We start from the raw sequence: 18,778 nt of genomic DNA on the forward strand, positions 1-18,778 counted from the left end.
TTCATTGTCCAACCCCTGGGAGAAAGCTACCACATCTCTCTATCCTGGTTTCTCCCGTATAACACCCGCCTTCAGAGCTTACCAGCATTCAGCTAAGAGAAATAATGTCACAAGTCAGCTTTATTAAAATGTACATTAGCAGGTATATTCCAAGTTTAGTCATCCTTTGATCGTCAAGAGGTGGTTTTTTATTTATGTGAAGCACTAGCAATCTTCTTAAAGCTGTCCAAAAAAGGAGGGAAGATACCATCTGTCCCTATGAGCTTGCAGCAGAAATAATATTCTCAGCTTTTGGGGAATGTAAGGGTGTTTGTGAGTAAGGGGAGTAATCTGTTCTGGTGTAAGGAAAGCCAAATCTGTTCTTGTGTGAGGAAAGCCAAGTCCTTTTACGAGAGTTCCTGTATGTAAGTGAAGGGATTTGGGGAGCTCCTTAGGATTCAGATAGGAAGCATACATGCATTTCTCACAGCCCATACCAGGGAGACGTCAGAGTTTTGAGTCTCACAAACCAATTCTGCTCTTCATAAAAGCACTTTATTGTAGAGCATCACCAGTTTGCAACTTCATCTTGCTTGTCATAGGTTTGTGTTGCCCTCCTGGCTGCATGCTCCTCCATGCAGACCCTGTGCAAGTTGTTTCTTCCTGTTTGGGACAGTAAGTAATTCTTTTAGAACACCAGGGGAAAAAAGTATAATAATTTGCTGAGGGGAAAAGAATTGGGTTTTAGCTCTAAATTAAGGAGGGGAGTTGTGGCAGGCACCATTATTCAATGAGGTAATTGTAAATTATTAATGAATTTCCACCTCTTTTCCCCTGTTTTTTAAATATGTGAGAACATATTCAATTTATTTTAAAATTTTTTTTAAATAAAATTGTTCTTCAGCATGTTCTGAGAATGCCATTTGTTCTGTGACTGGACATGTTTCTGACTCTATGCACAGGAAGCATAGCTTACTGGTAAGTGAACTAAATAAAGGTCTCTCTCCTTTCTGGAAGTTTTGTGAGAATGTGGAGAAGCTCTGGGCTGTTTGTCCCACTGAGGTACCTCTATGGCTGGTGTCTAGGAAAAGCTATTGCTGACAACCCTGAGCTAAAGCAGATGTCAGGTAACAGGGTCCCTCAGAGCTTCCAGAAAAGATTTTGTAGGTTAAGTGCTTTCTTTCGAAGTTATATTTTTCTGTCAGAAGAGGGGAAATGCTGGCAGAGATGTCTTTCGGATCCCTTTGTTGCTGCAAGTCATTGAGAGAAGTCTTCTTCCAGACAGCTTTTTCATTGAGCCATCACAGACAATTTTACAGGTGGTATTGGTCCTGTTGTTCAAGATACCAGAAATTTTCAATGTATATAGTCAGAGACACTGCAAAATTGACTTTTTCACAAGCACAGGTTGAATATAGGCACACACGTGTGCAAAGAATACTCTCTTTACTTAAAGCCAATGTAGTGATGTTTACCACAGAAGAATAATACCCATGAGATTCTGTTTTGAATTGCTCACAGACAGATTTTAACAAGAAAAATTAGAATGGAGTATGATCAAGAGCATCTAATTTGCTTACTCTAAGAAAACAAGAATTCAAACCAAAAAAAGAATTTCTTCTTTGAAAGATAATCTTTTTAAAAGATGTAACCTCAAATGTCATAGGAAATTTGGATGTGGTATTTCCATTTCCTCATGTTAGATAGGAGACTTTGCCCAAAAGCCATATAAAGTGAGCAGAATTCATCTGAGTCTTTATGTAAGGATGTGTATTCTGTATGTATGAGCATGAAAGTATAAAATATATACAGTTCTCTATAATTGGAAGGCTTATAAATAGCTAAAGCAACATCACCCTTGAGCTGATGCAGATGGTATGAGCTGCAGAGCAGCTATAAGTCTTTCTGAAGTCCAGTGGGAATCAGTACTTCACAGTCTAGCAGACATCAGTGTCAGCATTTCCACTGGCGTAAATAAAAACAAGCCAATGCCCTTTAGTTGTAGCTGTTAACTGTGTGTCTGTACTGCAAGCTGGAGAGTCACTGCTCTGTGGTGTAAGGAAGCATAATCTGTGAGACATCATCCATACATGTAAGCAAGGCTTGACATGGGGTTGCCAGATTGGAGTCCAGTTAGGAACGTCATGCCTTGATGCCAACCTGCATCTCTTCAAGCTTTTCTAGTGAGTTCAGCACAGTCCATGCATAGAGCCTTCAGTCTCATTTAAAAGTAAATTGATTTTCTGATCTAATGTCTTTTGTGGTTTTTTTTTTTTTTCTCTTCTATCTACTGGGAGGAATTTGGGTCTTGGCTGTAGATCAGCTCCTGGCAGCTGATCAGCTGAATGTCCACGTTATTGAGGCCAACCCAAAGTTAGAGGAAACTCTCTCTGCAGCACTTGATATAAATCACATAAGCAGCAGAACTGCAGAGTAAGAAATAACAGCAGCAGTTTGCCAACTATGCTGTCTTCCCTGTTCCTGCACAGGAATTTCTGTTCTGTCACACAAGCTAGGAAGGATTCATTTGGGTTCAAAGACACCTGGCAGACTTGTTAAAACCTTGTAACTCTGTGTGCGTGCTCATCAAGTAATCTTACTGATTTCACATAGATGCACTCAGCTAATGAACCATTGCTTTTCCTGCAGCCCCCACCTTTAAGGAGTGAAGCTGCAGGGAGTGGGTGGGGGAGAAGAGGTTTGGGAATAGGTCTTTGGTTGTCTGAGAAAGCCTTAGTATTTCAGTTAGAGCCAAACTTTCTTCAGTGAATCCCAGAGTGACAGTGTTTCCGTCCTGGTGCTGGTGGATGTTATTTCATTGCTAGGATGATGGCTGCATTCTGTCTGCTGCACACAATGTTGGTTTTTTTCAACTCCACAAAATTAGCTGGAATATTAGTAATGATGTTTTCGGCATCAGTCATTAGCTGTGTGCTGGTGCCATGAAAATTACTTCTCTTCCCATATATCTCCTTATTTGCAGTTGGAACCTGAATGCAGCCAATCATTCCTAAAATAGCCATAGGAAACACGTGCAATATAGAAAGGTCTTTGTCTTGCTGCAGGGTTTTGGGCTGCGTAGCTGAGCCTGCCCTAGCACAGGACCTGGAAGCAGGCTGCTGTCTCATCTGTGTGACAGTCTGAATTGTCTTTTGGAAAAACCCTGCACATGATATCGAAAAGGCAGAGGATATTTTCCGCAGAAGAAAAGAACAACTTTGCCTTGCTCTACCAATGAGCTGGAGAACGGATTAGAGGCTTTTCCTATCCGCAAGGAAGCTCATCCATCATGCCCCATTCAGGCACTCCTACTCAGTGGGCTTGTTCTCTGTTGCTACACTGAACCTTTTTCTCCACAGCTTTTCCAAAGAAATAAAGCACATAATAACAGAGCTATTGCTTTTGTTACTTGTACTACAGGCATTTGTCAATGCTGCTTTGACTTCCTTTTCTATGCTGCTCTAATTCTCTCATGCTGTGCTAAGAAGCAGGTGTGAACAAATGTGTAAGGATGCTTGTCTTCCTCAGTATGTGGGTGAATGTGTGTCAGAAGAGACTAGTGTATTTTATGTGGTGCAGGGGCTCATCTCTGTCTAACCGTAATCTTATTTTTTACTTTTTCTGACCCACACCACCTCAATTTTAAGTTTGCCCTTGAAATCACTTCTGATAGTTCATGTTTCTTCTCAATAACAGAACCCCAGTAACTAAAGTGGTCTTGCACTGTTTTATTAATTACAGGAATTGTGATTTTTATATTCATAGGTTAATTGATGATATCTACGTATAACATTTTCCCTTAAAATAAATTGACTTACAGTAATTAACCTTATGTCCAGTTTAACAGACAATATCATTTGTCTCAGCAGTATCCTGGAAGTATGATTTTTCTTATGTATCTACTGGCTTCTTGCTTTGCCTTCTGTTTTCTTCATAACTCTGAAGTGGTGGAATGAAGAGTGAAAAATGTGTCATGTCGGCATATTGAGGTAATCCCTTTACTCAAAAGGCATTCTTGAGGATAGGGTACTTTCTTGTATTAACTTGTCCATAAAGCTGTTTGGATTATATATGATGTAAAATTTGGGAATTTGTTGGGCATGAATCTAGGCAGAGCAAAGCTCAGAGTCTGCCACTTGCAGCTAGCAATTACTAGCAAACTGCAGGAACTGGATTATTGCAAGTATCATGCTCATCTCAGAGGAAAAGCAAACTACATAGATTTTCTGTCTCAGAGTCAGATTTATTCTACTTCTTTAAGGTTTCCAAAAATATCAGCAAAAAATTTGGGCAACTATGAGTAATCATGAAAGATAGAGATCTATGAAATTTCTCTAAAGTTTTAATAAACAACCTTTCCTGTGGTAGCTGAGCCTTTTAAATTTGGGTGAATGTCTGTGAGTGTATGGGCACATGTGAATGAATGGATGTCTGAGGGGGAGAGATGTCAGAGATAGTGCTGAGAGACAATGTTCCCAGTTAATTTTATTGTTTTCTTAACACTTGAGTCTTCTGTGTTTTTCCCCTAACTGCTGTGCGTATCCACAGGCATTTTAATAATTTCCCTCAGGGATTACATTTGTTTTGTGGATATTTTTCATTTCTATTTCTTGCTCTTCTGCAAGGAGCAGAGAAACCTGAGAAAACTGATTTCAAAAACAAATTAGGGGCTAAAATTATAAATACATATTGAGAACTGTTTGCTTACCTGCATTTTTTATTTGTCAGGGACAAATGTAATTTATTCTGATGAGTTTGTCTGATTTCCAGAGTTAAAAGCTTTACCCTTTTTTCTGCTTGTAAGAGTCAGCTTGCCTGACCACAATGTGTCTGCATGTCCTTGTGCTGAGCAGCCTTCCCCAGAATATGATGCTGAGGTTTGGCCTGTTTCCCTGCTGCCATGACTAGACTATTGCAGTGGGGAACAAGCAGTGGGCTCTCCAGAGGTGGCTTGGGGCAAAGCACTTTTGGGTAGTATGGTGTCTACAGCTGGAGTAAGTAGTACGTAAATGGTAATGTCTGTTCTTCATATTTGCAGTGTTACAGTACAGTTCATTCACGTTTTGAGGGTAGGGGCATAGTTTGATGTTGTATCAAATCACTTCATGCCGAAGTTGATTCGTGCCTTTTGAAAAAATGCTCTTGACAAGACTTAGTGTTTTACTCATGGTGAATGAAGCCAGGTTAATGAGTCAATTTTTACATAAATGCATTTAGGTCCAGAACTGACCAAATTGCATGAAAGCTAAGCAGTGTGCTCTGATTACTTAACAGCTAACTTAAATGTGAGGATTTGCGTTCCTCTACTGTTTTATCACCTTAAAAAATGGACACTTTCATTTCAAATAAATGGGGTGAGTTTCCTGAAGAATATAGCCGGGGTTCATGCATTAAATGTGTGAGCATTTCTTGCATTAACAAAAAGCAAAGGAGAACTGTTTGTAATTACGTTGAGCTTTAAACACAGTGATATGTTCTATGGAATCCTAACTTTTTATTCAAAGTTAACCTATGCCCATGTATATTGATCTGATCTGCTAAGCAGACATAAGAGGACTGGAAATTAAGTCTTCCTTCCTGGTTAGAGGGTGAAGAAGGGTTGAAATCCATTTAGATATGAACCAACAGTGAAAGGAAGCAAATGCTAAGTACCTGAGAAAATCTAACCTTAAGAGCTGGCTGAACTGTAGGGATTGTTTTAGGATTACTGCCTGATTCTAACATTATGTTTACAGCAGGCATGTGGCAGCTGAGACAGTGTCTGCAGGGCTATGTCAAACTTTTAATCAGTGACAATTGTTAATATTGTTGTGAAAATGTATCAGGCTTCATGTTCCACCTTTGTTATCTAAAAGGAGAGGAAAACAAAGGGAGGCCACATTTCTTTCCCATTACAGCTTTGGGTCACCTGCAGCTACATAATTTTTATTCCATCCATCAGATGAGGGAATGGTCAGCTGACTAGCACTGATATTTCCCAGGCAAAGTTAGGGTTGGGGAGAGTAATGGTGTTGCTGGTAGTGTATCTGTTTTCTATTAAGCATGCTGAGATGAAACAGCAAAGTATATATTAGAAATGGCGTTCTCTCCTGTCAAAAGGCAGTGATTGCTACATTTAGCTCTTAAATCAATTCAAAATCTTGACAGAGGTTTGCTGAAGTCCCACAAATAATCAATAGAGCTATTTTTATCTCTTAAATGAGTGAGGCTTTTAAAAATAATAAAGACATCTTTGTAATGACTGACCAAGCTGTTCCAGAGTTAGGTCTGTTGCTGTGTGGTTGGGGGTGGTGAGTGAAAGGGGTTATTTAGGCATTGCCTTTGTTCCATTCTGCAGGTTTATAACCCCAAAATAAAATTGCAAATGTTTCTGGCAGTCATCCTCCAGGCACAGATGGCTTTCCTCCCAGTTTTGGCAAGCCTGATTTCAGTATAAAACTGAGCAATTATTAGAAAGTGAAATATTGCATGATATAATACCACTACCGCCACCATCAACAGAATGATAAATTGAGTGTTCATTGTTTCTGCTGCTGTGTGAGAAAGCTAGTGCCACTGCCTTACCCCTTCCTCTAAAACCTGTACCTTTGCTGCTGCTGGTGATGCATAGACAGAGGGATGGAACAGAGCAGATGCTTTAGCAAGGAACTGTGGCCATTTTCTCATTTGCGTTGGCTCTATATTTCAATGCAAATATCACTGAACAGGTGGCTGATGAGGCCCCCGTGGACTGTTTACAGTAAAGGTTACAACCAAAATCGATAGGCCTGAGATGCTTCTAATTCCATCTGGGACATGTTCATCTTCCATCTGACTGTTCCCTCTCTGAACAGCAGCATCCTATTAACGCTGCAGTCATCAGGGATGTCTCACTCAGGTCAGCAGAAGGTTTCTCCTATTTAGGCCTCCATTTGTTCTTTGCATTTTCTTTCTGGACTGCACTGGATTGAGCGCTAATGTTGATCTTGACAAGACAGGTTGCCAGCATTAAGCATGCTGAGTTTTGCCTACTGTCTTGACACCTGCTACTACCGTTCGGCAGGCCGAGGCTCATCAGTAGTGCCTGGGGGTTGTCCAAATCTTTTCAGCTTATCACTTACCAAAGCAGGAGGTAGTGATGTTACATATCATAGCTGACATTATTGTGCGTGATGTATGGCCTTGTAAAGTTGCCAGTGAGGGGAGAGGAAAGCTGGTAAGGACTCAACATTTGCACAAACCTGAACAAAATAAGCAAGTACCCCTGAAACTTGTGTGAAAAGTACTTTGTATTTTGGCTGAAATTTTATTTTAAATGCATCTTATTTCAAGTCTTAGTGGGAAGATCTGCATGGTCCATGTATCTGTGTTTCATCAAACTAGTAATGAAGTTTGTGTTATTCTTTTTAATGAAGGTAGATTCTGTGGCTTACTATATGAGGCAAAATCACTCCCATTGGTGTCTTTCCCTTGGACCTAATCGTAACGTCTGGCGTGCAGCCCACAGCAGCTGGACAATGAGTAAGCAATACTGAATCTAATTAAAATGATAGTAAAGCATGTATAGCAGAGCGCACCCATGCATTCCTCTTATGGTCAGGGACAACTTTTTGATATGCATAAAAGATGAGAGAGAGTGTGCTTCATACACATAATCCAGGGTCAATAGGGATGCCAGACAGGTTGGGACTTCCCTTGGGTGCTGCCTCCCTCCCCTCACCAGCATTCAGGAGCAACCCCTTGTTACCATGTGATTTGAAAGAATACAGGTGATTACCTCAATGCATTCATGCACCAGCCTCTCTGGCATAAGGGCCAGCTACCTGGAGTGCTAGAGTGCTTTTCTGGCCACATGAAATGAATGGCCAGCTGTAGAGACAACAGGAGCAGGACAGGAGAGGAAAGATGAATGATGGCGAAACCATCGGTCACAAAAAGATGTTGGACTTGGTAGTGATGATGGACACAGAGCTGACATTAAGTGTCTGTGGCCACCTGCACCACCATTCAGGTGACCGATCAGCAATTGTTAGAGAAAGGACAGCATCAGCGAAAAAGCTGGCCATCCCAGGCACTGTCCTCCCACGTGCCAATTCGGTTGCAATGTCTGGCACTGCATGCTGTGTATTGCTGATAGCCACTTGTGTCTTCTCTCTCTTGAGCTCCCCAAGCACCCGCTGAGCTTCTGTTCACTCACATCTGTCTGATCCCCTTTGCACCACTCAGCCTGGGCATTTCACATGATCCCTTCTGCTGCCAGGTGCAGCCAGCCATGTGAGGTGACTGAGCAGCAGCTAGCCCACCACCCGAACAGGCATAGACAAAGGATGCTCTCCTGAACAGCTCTGCTGTGCCAGCCTAACTGCTTGTTTTCTGGAAGCTGCAGCCTGCAGGTTGTACTCCTCTCTTTTTGTTGTTGTTGTTGCATTATTCCTAATTCCTTTCTCTGACTTGCACAGAACTCTTGTCTTTCACTTTCTAGGAACTGTGAATTTAAAGGGGTAAATAGCAGTAACAGCGTCTTCCACTCAGAGATTTCCAAAGGCTTAGCCAAAGGAGATGAAAGATGCTTGCCAGCATTGCACGGCAAATCTGTACCATAGCAGGGAACAGCAACCAGGTTGGCCGACTGGTTTGTGCACTCTGCCTTCAGCATGGCAAAGCATGTGCTGTGCAGATCAATACAGGCTTTTTTATGTATGGGTAGATAGATCTTGCTCTGTAAGTCTCTTTCAGTGAGACACTGAAGTAGGACTTGGGTTTCTGCTTCACTTGCATGCCTTTAAAGCTCTTGCAGCAGGAGAATCTCAAATGTTTTTGTTACCTCTGTTATGTAACTCAAATCAGTTTCTTCCTGCTTTTTTATGGTTCTTTTGCTTTTCCCAGGATAAAAAATGCTGAATGTGATAAGGGCAGTTTGCTGAGTGTTTCCAGGGCCAGTTCACAGAGGTTGCTACTTTTCTGGTCATGTGTTTTATCTTATGCAGTACTTAAGAAGATTCATCTAGCTTCATTTTTTTAGTTTCCTTACTGTTTGATTAAATGCTCTTCCTTCTTACTAGACTTGCTGTCTTTTTGAAGAATAAGTTATTTCTACAAGTTTGTAGAGATTAAAGAATTTGTTTAAAATAGTCATGTTTTTTTTATGGCCATTAGGTTTTCTGGTCTTGCTTCATGCATAACACAGACCATTGAATTTTGTCTGATAATTCTCACATTAAGCTTAATAATTTGTGGATCGAAGTGCAGCTGTTGTGTATGAACACAAACCATCATGGTATAAAGCAGGTTTGTAATAAATGAATGTAACAAGATCTGTCCATTACTGATCAGGCTTACTGTGAAATTGGAGAATTCTGACATGATTACATACTTTGATTTTACTTGGAGTTATGCTGAGGTTAGCTGAACGTACAATGAGGCCAAAGCAACAAGATGGGAGGTTTTCTAACATGGGAGAGTGTCCCTTCCAATAGTTATTTATAGAGTGTCTACACAGAGTCATTGCTGTTGCTGCTGAATTTGTTCTCAAGATCAAATTTGGCCTTACACTTTTGTGGAGTTTACCAGGAAGTTAGCTCTTCCATTTAGGATTTTTTCCTGTGATTTCTATAACCTTTCTGGAATTTGCAAGCAATAGATACAATAATCCGGTTACTACATGATTATGGCAGCAGCCATGTCATCATTTCCTTAGCCAAGCAGCTATTCTATATGCATTTCCACCCAGAGTGTTGGTCACTAAATGTTAAAATATTGTTGGCTCACATAGCCACAGATAACCATAGTGGAGGACACTTGGCACAATAGAATCAAACTTTTCTCCTTTATTTGGAATGATCATTACTTTGTTAGCTTGAGAAACTCCTTCATGCCAGCAGCATGATTGTTACAAAGTTAAATGCCGCTATGACAAGCACCTATGTGTGTGTGGCAGAGTATATGTAAATATGTATGTGTATGTATATATATACATAGGCTTTGAGTTAGTAAATACAGTAGGATTAGCAACTATATTGCACTAGTATCCAAACATCCTACTTAGACATGGTTCACCTTTGGGCTGCAGTGTACAAACAGAAAAACTTATTTCATCTAGGAAGGTAAAACTTTGATTTGTATATACATTAAGAGGTCATATGGTTTATTTATACTTAATCATAATACGACAAAAAGGAGGGAACACAGAAGTAACCAGAACAAGTCATCTTACATAGGTATTTGAAACCACCAAGTCAGAAAGAAGAATCAGAGCACCAAAGTATCTTGCATAAAGTTATATTTGCATTGACCGTAGGCATGCAAGAAGCAGATTAGTTGGTGTTTTTTTGAAGCTTGGAAGAAATCTGATCTACTCAACCAACTCAATGGCTACAAGTGACTGCATTAGACATAGATTATAAAACATGCTCCTAAATATTTGCAGGGCTGTATTTTATTAGCACGTCTGCTAATAAAAGAACACCACCAAAACTCACCCTTCTTGTCACCACTAGCTTCCTTCAACAGGAGCAATGTTTTGAACAGGGAGAACTGGAGTTCTCAGAGCCAGTTCTCTCTCAACCAGTATGGCTTAATGCAGGCCAGACTGAACTGCAGGTGGTCTATATTGACTGAAGATCTCTCCGTTGATTTTTGCAAAACTTCTATTTGGAGTCAGTGCCTGTACTCACTCAGCATCACTGTCTAGCTACTCATGCTTCATCAGACACTGCGTTCGCATGCACTTTTGATTAGAAAGTAGTTTCAGCACAGTTGCAAGTGAGAACATTTGCATCACTCCCAGGAGCCCAACCAGAGCTGAGTATTCACTGAAAAGAAAATTTGTACTAAAAATAAGTGTGACCTTCTTGAATCAGCACTTTTCTGAAATTCCACTGAAACAGTAGAGCTCTTTCCTCCATTGTAAGAACAGTAGAAGTAATGTTATGTTTCAATAATTATGTCCTAGTAAAAAGCTGCTTTTGGATGCAACTTGAGTCTTACTCGACGTTACTGTATTGGCACAGGCATAGATACAGATATGTAGTTCACTTGAATTGTTGACAGATCAAAGTAGACATTTTGCATTTAATTTGTATGAATTTGAACAACTTCTAAGTGCTCTAGTGTTAGCACTAGAGCAACAGAGAATTATTCTTTTTTTCTCTCTTCTCCCTCTTTTCTTCCCCAGAAGCTACCCTTAAGAGTGATGGAGAATTTCATATACTTAAAACCCCACTAATCTGGTCTTTGTTAGAAGGCAATATGTCAGTTCATTTGTCAGTTAATTCTTTTCCAGTAAAAGAAAAAAAATCTGAACCAATAACATGTACATAAAATGACAAAATAAGCATGCTGGACATTGTTCATTTTCATGGAAGCTGCCTCCCATATATCTTTACGCAGAGCAGTACACATATCTGAATGAGAAGTGGGGAATGATGGTGCAGAATCATCCATGGGAGAAGTTTTTCAAGCTCTAAAGTGGAGTGGCAATGATAAGTCTGCAGTACCACAACTTTCCTCATAGCATGCACACATTGTCAGATAGTGGATGATGTGCTGATAGGGAGTAACAGAAACTAGCTATTCTTATGCTCCAGAGTCTCACTGTGAGCCAAGTGCTTTGAATTGTCAGCCTGCAGACTGATACTGTGGATGAATAAGGTTTAAGTGGAAGAATTGGATTGCTTGATAAGTCCTTCCCGTTAAACTGTTGCTCCTCATGTGCGTTTCAGAAAAGACGTCTGCCTTGGACTGTAACAATTTCAAGAAGGAACGAATTTCAGTCTATTTGTGTATTGAGATAAGACACTTTGTCACTTTCTAGACTACTTACAGGGGCAAAATTTTTAAGGTGTCAAAATTACATTTTGAAAAATTGTGTAGATACAAAGGATTTAACCCCTTTAATGTGTATATCTTACTTTTAATTCAAACCTTTTGAAGGAAACTGTGTTTCCAAGTATTATATTTACTTCTGCTGCTTATTTCTACTTTGGGCATTCCTAAGGGCTCCAAATGATGTTTCACTGGGAATGGAAACAAATAGAAAGAAACAGTTCCTGCCCCAGAGAGCTAACAGTCAAGACAAAATGTAGGAGGTGGTTAAAGAGACAAATGGAGGAAACAGGTAAAGAAAGTGTCTGCAGGCAGACATAGCTGTGTCAGTAATCATACACAGCTATCGGCCTACCCAGTGCTAGATGGAAATGCTTCTTTTGGGGCTTGTACATAGTATATTCTAGTATGCATTCTCACATAAGGTATAATAGACAGACAGTGTCTGCGTTGTGCTGCATTTATTCTCGCTATTTTTATCCTTTGCCATCCGCCTGACACTTTGTTCAGTTAAGGTGTCAGTCATTGCCTTACATTAAATTTTATTTTTTCTAGTCTCAGTCAAACTCGGTCTCTCAGTTATTTTGTTAATAGAAATAGAGAATCAGCCAAGCTTCCAATTTGTGTGTTTGAATAATAATAGGCAAACACAGAGTATAATAAATCATTAGTCCTTATGGACTGTATCACCCTGCAACAGAGTCCCTATTCCAATCCAGTTATAGGAGCTGAAATTTTATTTAAAAGCAAATATCTGATAAGGCAAATTAATTATTGTGACTTTTTTCAATTGGGTAAAAGATGAGGGATCAGCTGTGTCTGTGAAATTAAAAATGAAAATGCAACACTCAAGACTTGTTAATGCTTTTTTTTGGCATTGAGAAAGGAGGCATAGGTATCTAATATTAAATGGTGTTGCAGAAGGGCAAGTTAGCACTTTGTTTGCCAAATTAAGTTTCAAAGACTATGTAGGTTATGAAGTTTGACTTTCTGCCCGTAAATCTTGAATGACTGACAGACTACTGTAAAATAGCTTTGTTCAAAAGAAATCTTTGGCAGGCGGCATCAAAGGTTTGAAACTCTGGAAGGGATGAAAAGAAAACCCCGCTTTTACACTGATTTCCCCTGCAGATCAACATCTCTGTGAAATTTGCCTGGGAATTATGAGCTATTTACTGTATTATGTGCTGTTTTCTTTCACTGTATCCAAAGGCCCCTGTGGTTCCTTTTATCTTCAAAATTTAGGGATATTTTTGTACATGAAATGTGAATAAGGGCATGCATCAGTTGAACACAGGGAAAAAAAACACTGGTTTCAGACAGTTCTGTTCTCCCTTATTTTATCACAAGTTGGAGTATTGGGTTTATGGCACCTAAATTTATGGGTACATATTTTTATGGTAAAGCCCAATGACATGTTCTGCATGATCCATAGGCTCTCTCAGTGTTTCTTCACTTGATTCACAACTCTGCAGGGTATGAATCAGTACTGTAGTATAACCCTTAATCTCTTTTTAACCAGAATAATGTAGTGTGCTTTTTTTATTTATGGTGTGTGTCATCATGTCATCATCTAATTATGTAAACCAAAGAAGGGGAAAACAAAATATTTCCTGGAAAACTATTGTCAGCTGTCGATCATGCAGGAGATGAAGTTTCTCTATTGCATATAAGCAGCTGAGGCAGAAAATTCTTTGTAGCTCACAGATACTTAAGGCTATCCTCAAGCAAGATGTGGCACTGTTGGGGCACCAGCTAAAGGGAACTGGCCTGTTAGACCAGTTTCTGCTTAGGAACTTGACATACCTCCTCATGTATGGTGAGAGGCTTGAGGAGAAGGAAAGCTCCCTCTAATTTCTATTGACTCTTTTTAGCTTTCTGTATGCAGTGGTTAAAACTGAATTGATAGAAGGCACTGAAGCCCTTGTTTGTCTTCCACAGGGTGAAGTGAAGAAGTGAAGCCTCCCAGCTGAACTACTATGAGGTCAGAAGCCTTGCTGCTATATTTCACACTGCTACACTTTGCTGGGGCTGGTTTCCCAGAAGATTCTGAGCCGATCAGTATTTCGCATGGCAACTGTAAGTATAAGAGGCCAGAGGACTTAATTTTTTTTATATTGATCAGGGGACTTCAAATCAACAGTGTTTTGTTACAGTTGCAATGAAGAAAGTTGCTTTTCTTGACATTTTCCAGATCAGCCAATTTACATTCTCAGATATTAATATAGGAACACAACTTTTTCATGTTGACTTATGACTACTGGGTGGTAAACTGCTTGATCTTCCAAAACTACAGCCATTCTCCTTCTCAGAGACACTTCAGTAGTATAATCAAACCAAATATCTTGCTCTATCCAGCAGCAAAGGAAGGAAGCCTTCTTCCTGTTCCCACCCTGTAATCAAAGTGTCCCTCACCTGACTTGTGCAAATGTAGTTCTGGATAACCAGTGAAGCACCTCAGAGTATCCAGCATAACACACTAAAGTAGCTGACCTCTGAAACATAATTTGTTGGTCTAATACAAATAATTGAACTTACTTCTTTAAGTTTAGATGGATTCTGCTTTAACATTAGGCATGTTTTGCTAAGCTGGAAATGTAGCATAAAAGCAAATTAAGACAAAGAATCATTCATAACAGAATCTCTCTTCTTTCTTACTGACAGTAACTGATGAACTCTCCAAAATCTAGGGTGACAGACAGCTGCGAATCAGTGTTGAGATTTTCTGGCTAAACAGGTGGAGAGTTTTCTGTGCATTTTGCCATGGAGGTCAGGCTTAGCAAAAATGATTTTTTCACATTTACCTCAGCTCAATTACATTTACTGCAAAAAAAAGTCTAACGAGGTCCCAAAGGTCCAGGTGTTTAAAAGGAGGTCTTTAGTCTTGGGTCTGTAAAAGTATCTAAGGAGTAGCAAGTCAGCAATGAGTAAGCTAATGTTTAGCCTATTTTGGATCAGGAATTTGATTTTAAAGTGAATCTCTTGATTGTCTTTGCTTACTGTGCTTTAAGGTGGCATTAGCACCCGTAAACTTGTCTGTCTTGGGTAACAGCAAGCTGAAAGACAGACTCCAGTGGCATACTTGGTGTGCTCCAAATGCTGACAGGCATCAGGTGTACAAGAATAGGGCAGAACTGCTCTGAAGCAAACCCTGCTGAAACATGTCTAGTGTGACCACTGGGTCTTTAGCACCAACATTTTCACCCTCCAGAAGGGTGATGCTAATCATCCTTGCTAATGCAGAAATAGCCAGTCTTGATCCTTTTGGAAAGATGCAACACGGGATAACTTTTTCCTCTGTGGCATGGCATGCTGAAATGCACATGAATGTACAGGCCCCCAGCTCATGTTAGATCCATGAGTTACAGAGTCATTTTGCATGTAGGACCTGGTCAGAAGGATTAAATTTTTGAATGTAAATCTTGCCTGGGCTCTCTTGATTTGTTTCTCCAAGAGTTCTCAGCATCTGGTTTTCAGGGAAGTTCCTGTTTCTATCCAGTTTTATCACCAGGCTTTCTGACACATGGCACTCTCAGGTGCTTTATTAAAACCATGCTGTGAAGCAATACGTAACAGGGAAAATACTTTCAGAGAACAATAGCTGAAAACACTAAAGCAGTAGATGAGTTTCTGAAGAAATAGACTCCCTCAAACAGCTCCAGGTTTCTGGGAAAGCATATTGTTGGGGAAAAGGCTCAGACAAAGATAGGTGGTAGTCCACTCTGTCTAACATGCACATGCAGCAGTTCTGCACTGATGATGATGCTCATCAGATATTTCTTCTCCTGTCTTCTGTCATTTTGTTTACTTAACTAGCTCCCTGGTTTGTGCATCTAGATGTCATGATCATGTATTCATATGAAGTCTGACAGCAAGGTGGCCCTTGGTCAGAACTCTTCACTGTTGTTACAGGTTGTACACACAGATCATCTGGGGAGCAACTGCAGACCCCGTGTATACTGAGGTCTCACCAAAAAAATAATGAAAATAAAGTGAATAAATGCTCTTGCTGACTGGTAGAGTCGAGGGCGAAAGCAAACTTGTTGATAGCATAAGCTCAGTACAGGGCTTCCAGTCAGTATTGTTGTCCAGTTGCCAGAAGAACTAGAGTATCAGACTTGTTGCCAAAATAATATGCAGTGACTTTGATTTTATAAAGTTCAAATGGTCGTTTCCCACTGTTTCTCAGAAATCCCCACAGCTGTTCTATGATGGCAGTCAAATCGTGTAGGAAACCCAGGGAGCTGGCAGTTAGAACCAAGGAGAGCTAAGTCTTTTGCTTTAACCACTACCAGTCCAGTCATTGTTGTGATTGATGGGCCACTGTGAAACAGCTTTGTCCTGCTAGACACACTTTGGCATCCAGGAGCGACCATTTAAGCTCTGCAAGCAGTGAAAGAAAAACTGAGAAAGGGCTGTGTACCTATGTGCCAAGAGCTCCAGAACAGCTTTATGCTCTAAAAAACCTCACAATTTTCACCTTCTACAAAGGTGATAACTTTCTCCTTCACAGCTGCAAAGACTGTAACCTAGAAGCCCTCTGTGCTCATGCCTTCCAACCCCAGGTTGTGCTGCTGGGGCAGAACAGAAAAAACAGGTTTTGGCCGTAGCTGGGCCCCATGGTGCTCCATGTTAGCAATGTTGCAGCTTGTGATTCTCTTTTGACCCTGTTTTTTTTTTTTCCCTTCCTGCAGATACAAGACAGTATCCGGTGTTTGTGGGTCACAAACCAGGGCGGAACACCACGCAGAGGCACCGGCTGGACATCCAGCTGGTCTTGGTCATGAACAGGACCCTCTACGTTGCTGCTAGGTCAGTAGTCCCCTGCTTCACCACTCCTCCCTTGCTGCTTCAGAGGAGGAAGAAGACAAGGAATATTCTGAATTCCTCTCTGATGGACATATTATTTTTAGGATTTTCTTGCACTCAGGGAGAGCCTTGCAGCCTGTTAGTAAGACATATTGGAAATCCGGTTAGCTGGTCAACTAAAGTTCAGTTTTGCAAGGTGCTGAGCCAGTCCTTTCAGGACTGCACACCTCTGCCTCCCTTGGAGTCAGGCAAGAGAGAAGTTGCCAGAGAAATTGTTCAGCCCCACAGAGGAGAGAGTCCATCCTCATCCTGTAATTTTGTTTGTTCACAGCATTAATGACATATTTTAGAGAGTGATTCTTCTGGTGCACAAATGCATGTTCGGATTAGAGTTATTAAACTGTAACGTTCCTGGTTTAGGCATGTTTTTAATATTGTAAGACAAAACAGAGGCAAACATGTTTGCTGCTGTTGTGATGTACTCAGCAAGGCTAACTGAATTTGGTTTCTGGATATTTTTGGAGAGTTATACTGTGCAGATATAAGCACATGGCTTTTTATAAAATTTTCATGTAGAGCCACCCATTCAGTTTGAATATCTCAGCATGGCACCATCAGATTCAGTGGAGCTACACCGGTTTATACAGCTGCCGACCTGGCACAGATCAGACATTAACACTTCCTCTCCCTGCCTGTTGTTAGCAAAGGAGATTGACAACCTTAGAGTAGGAATTACCTGAGGGACACAGGGTGAATGCAAGAAGGGTGCAGATTAGCAAGAGTGGGTAGTCCAGTTTAGGAGCTCTTGGACCCATATCCTGTTTGGAACCACCCCTGCAAGCTGCCCCTCTGGTAGCAGCTTGTTTCCTGCCTGTTTTCTGGTTCTTCTCCATCAGAGAAATACACACCCTTCTGCATGTGCCACAGAGAGCCAGGCTGTTCCTGCAGATGGGAGAAGTGGTGGGTGGGATGGCCAGGAGGTGAGAGGGAACAGCTGCTGAACAGGCAGCCTCTGACCACCAGCCCTGTCCTCAAAGCTCTTGGCAGCCTCTGGGAGCTGCCTGGCTTTCTTCTCAAATAGCCACTCCCCATCTTCTGGGTGGTCGGATGTGTCCTGTGGTGGGGATCAGCCTGTTGATCTCCACTTGGCATCAGGTAATTAGTTGCATTAGACCAGCAGAGGCACTGAGTACCATTTTTACATAGTCATGTCCCTGGCTGCTAGAAGACCACACTTCTACCTGTTTGCCTACCCGGGCATTGCAGCTGTACCGGCTAAGTGGAGCTTCTTTGGGCTCCTCACATAAGCCAGTTTGTATGGGGTCTACGTGGCACAGCTCTGGGTTCTCACTCATGCCAAGCCCTTGTGTCAATTCTGGGCAAAGAGCATGCATCCTTCTATGGGAGCTGCACTGGCACTGGTTGTAGGGCACAAAGAGCAGGCAGCCCCACAGCAAGGCTTCCTTGTGCTTTGCCTGAGCTCAGGGATTAGTACTTTTGCTGCATTTAGTGTGATAATGAGTGGGGTGGGGGAGTGGGCTGAAGGGGTTTGAAAGGTGGTGGCAGGATTTCCTCCTTTTCATGGCTGAGTTCCCTTTGCTTTCCTTATTTGTTTTCCTTTAAATTAGGAAATCATTTGCAGTGAGAAGGCGGTAAATCCACTTTGTGGATTTTGCTCTGCTGTATTCATAGTTTGTTCCCAGACTGAGATTGACGCAATTAGACTGTCACAGTGCCCAAGCAACTGGCATTACAGCAGGAAAACCCAGCAAAACATTTTGGGATATGAAACCACTGTGTGCACAAATTATATGAAGAATGCTAATATTTGGGGGATAGTGTAAGTACTTGTATGTGAATATGCATTCTTATATATTACATGGCTATATATTTGTATAAAACAGTTTACTACAGTGAGAGTGCTTATATACTCCTATGGTCTTGTGACCTACAAAAAAGAATAAAGATCTGCTCTGTTTTGTACTTACACAAGAACAAAAAATCTTCTTACGCTTCTTTCCTTTGGTAACTTAGAAACTCTTTGACATATTCTTTTCCCCCTCCACATGTTACAGAATAAAATCCCTGCTGGGCTGAGAAGCCTGTGTGATACAAGTTAAAATTCAAAGGTCATTTTTATCTTTAAGTAATAAACTTCAGAAAATGAGTCATCCTTTGATAACTAGTG

At 40.9% G+C, this 18,778-nt stretch overlaps 1 protein-coding gene across 4 annotated transcripts in view; it reads left to right on the top strand.

Moving 5' to 3' along the window:
- The window catches only part of SEMA6A (semaphorin 6A), a 115,412-nt gene that overhangs the window by 37,188 nt on the left and 59,446 nt on the right, over positions 1 to 18,778 (top strand). For all 4 annotated transcript variants that reach the window (XM_074812453.1, XM_074812454.1, XM_074812455.1 and 1 more), the window contains exons 2-3: positions 13,723 to 13,860; positions 16,476 to 16,593. In XM_074812453.1, coding sequence (XP_074668554.1) covers positions 13,761 to 13,860; positions 16,476 to 16,593 — 218 coding nt within the window. In that variant the 5' untranslated portion in view covers positions 13,723 to 13,760. The remainder of the gene's footprint in view (positions 1 to 13,722; positions 13,861 to 16,475; positions 16,594 to 18,778) is intronic.

The sequence above is a fragment of the Strix aluco genome, chromosome Z (genome assembly GCF_031877795.1).
Source record: "Strix aluco isolate bStrAlu1 chromosome Z, bStrAlu1.hap1, whole genome shotgun sequence".
Taxonomy (NCBI): domain Eukaryota; kingdom Metazoa; phylum Chordata; class Aves; order Strigiformes; family Strigidae; genus Strix; species Strix aluco.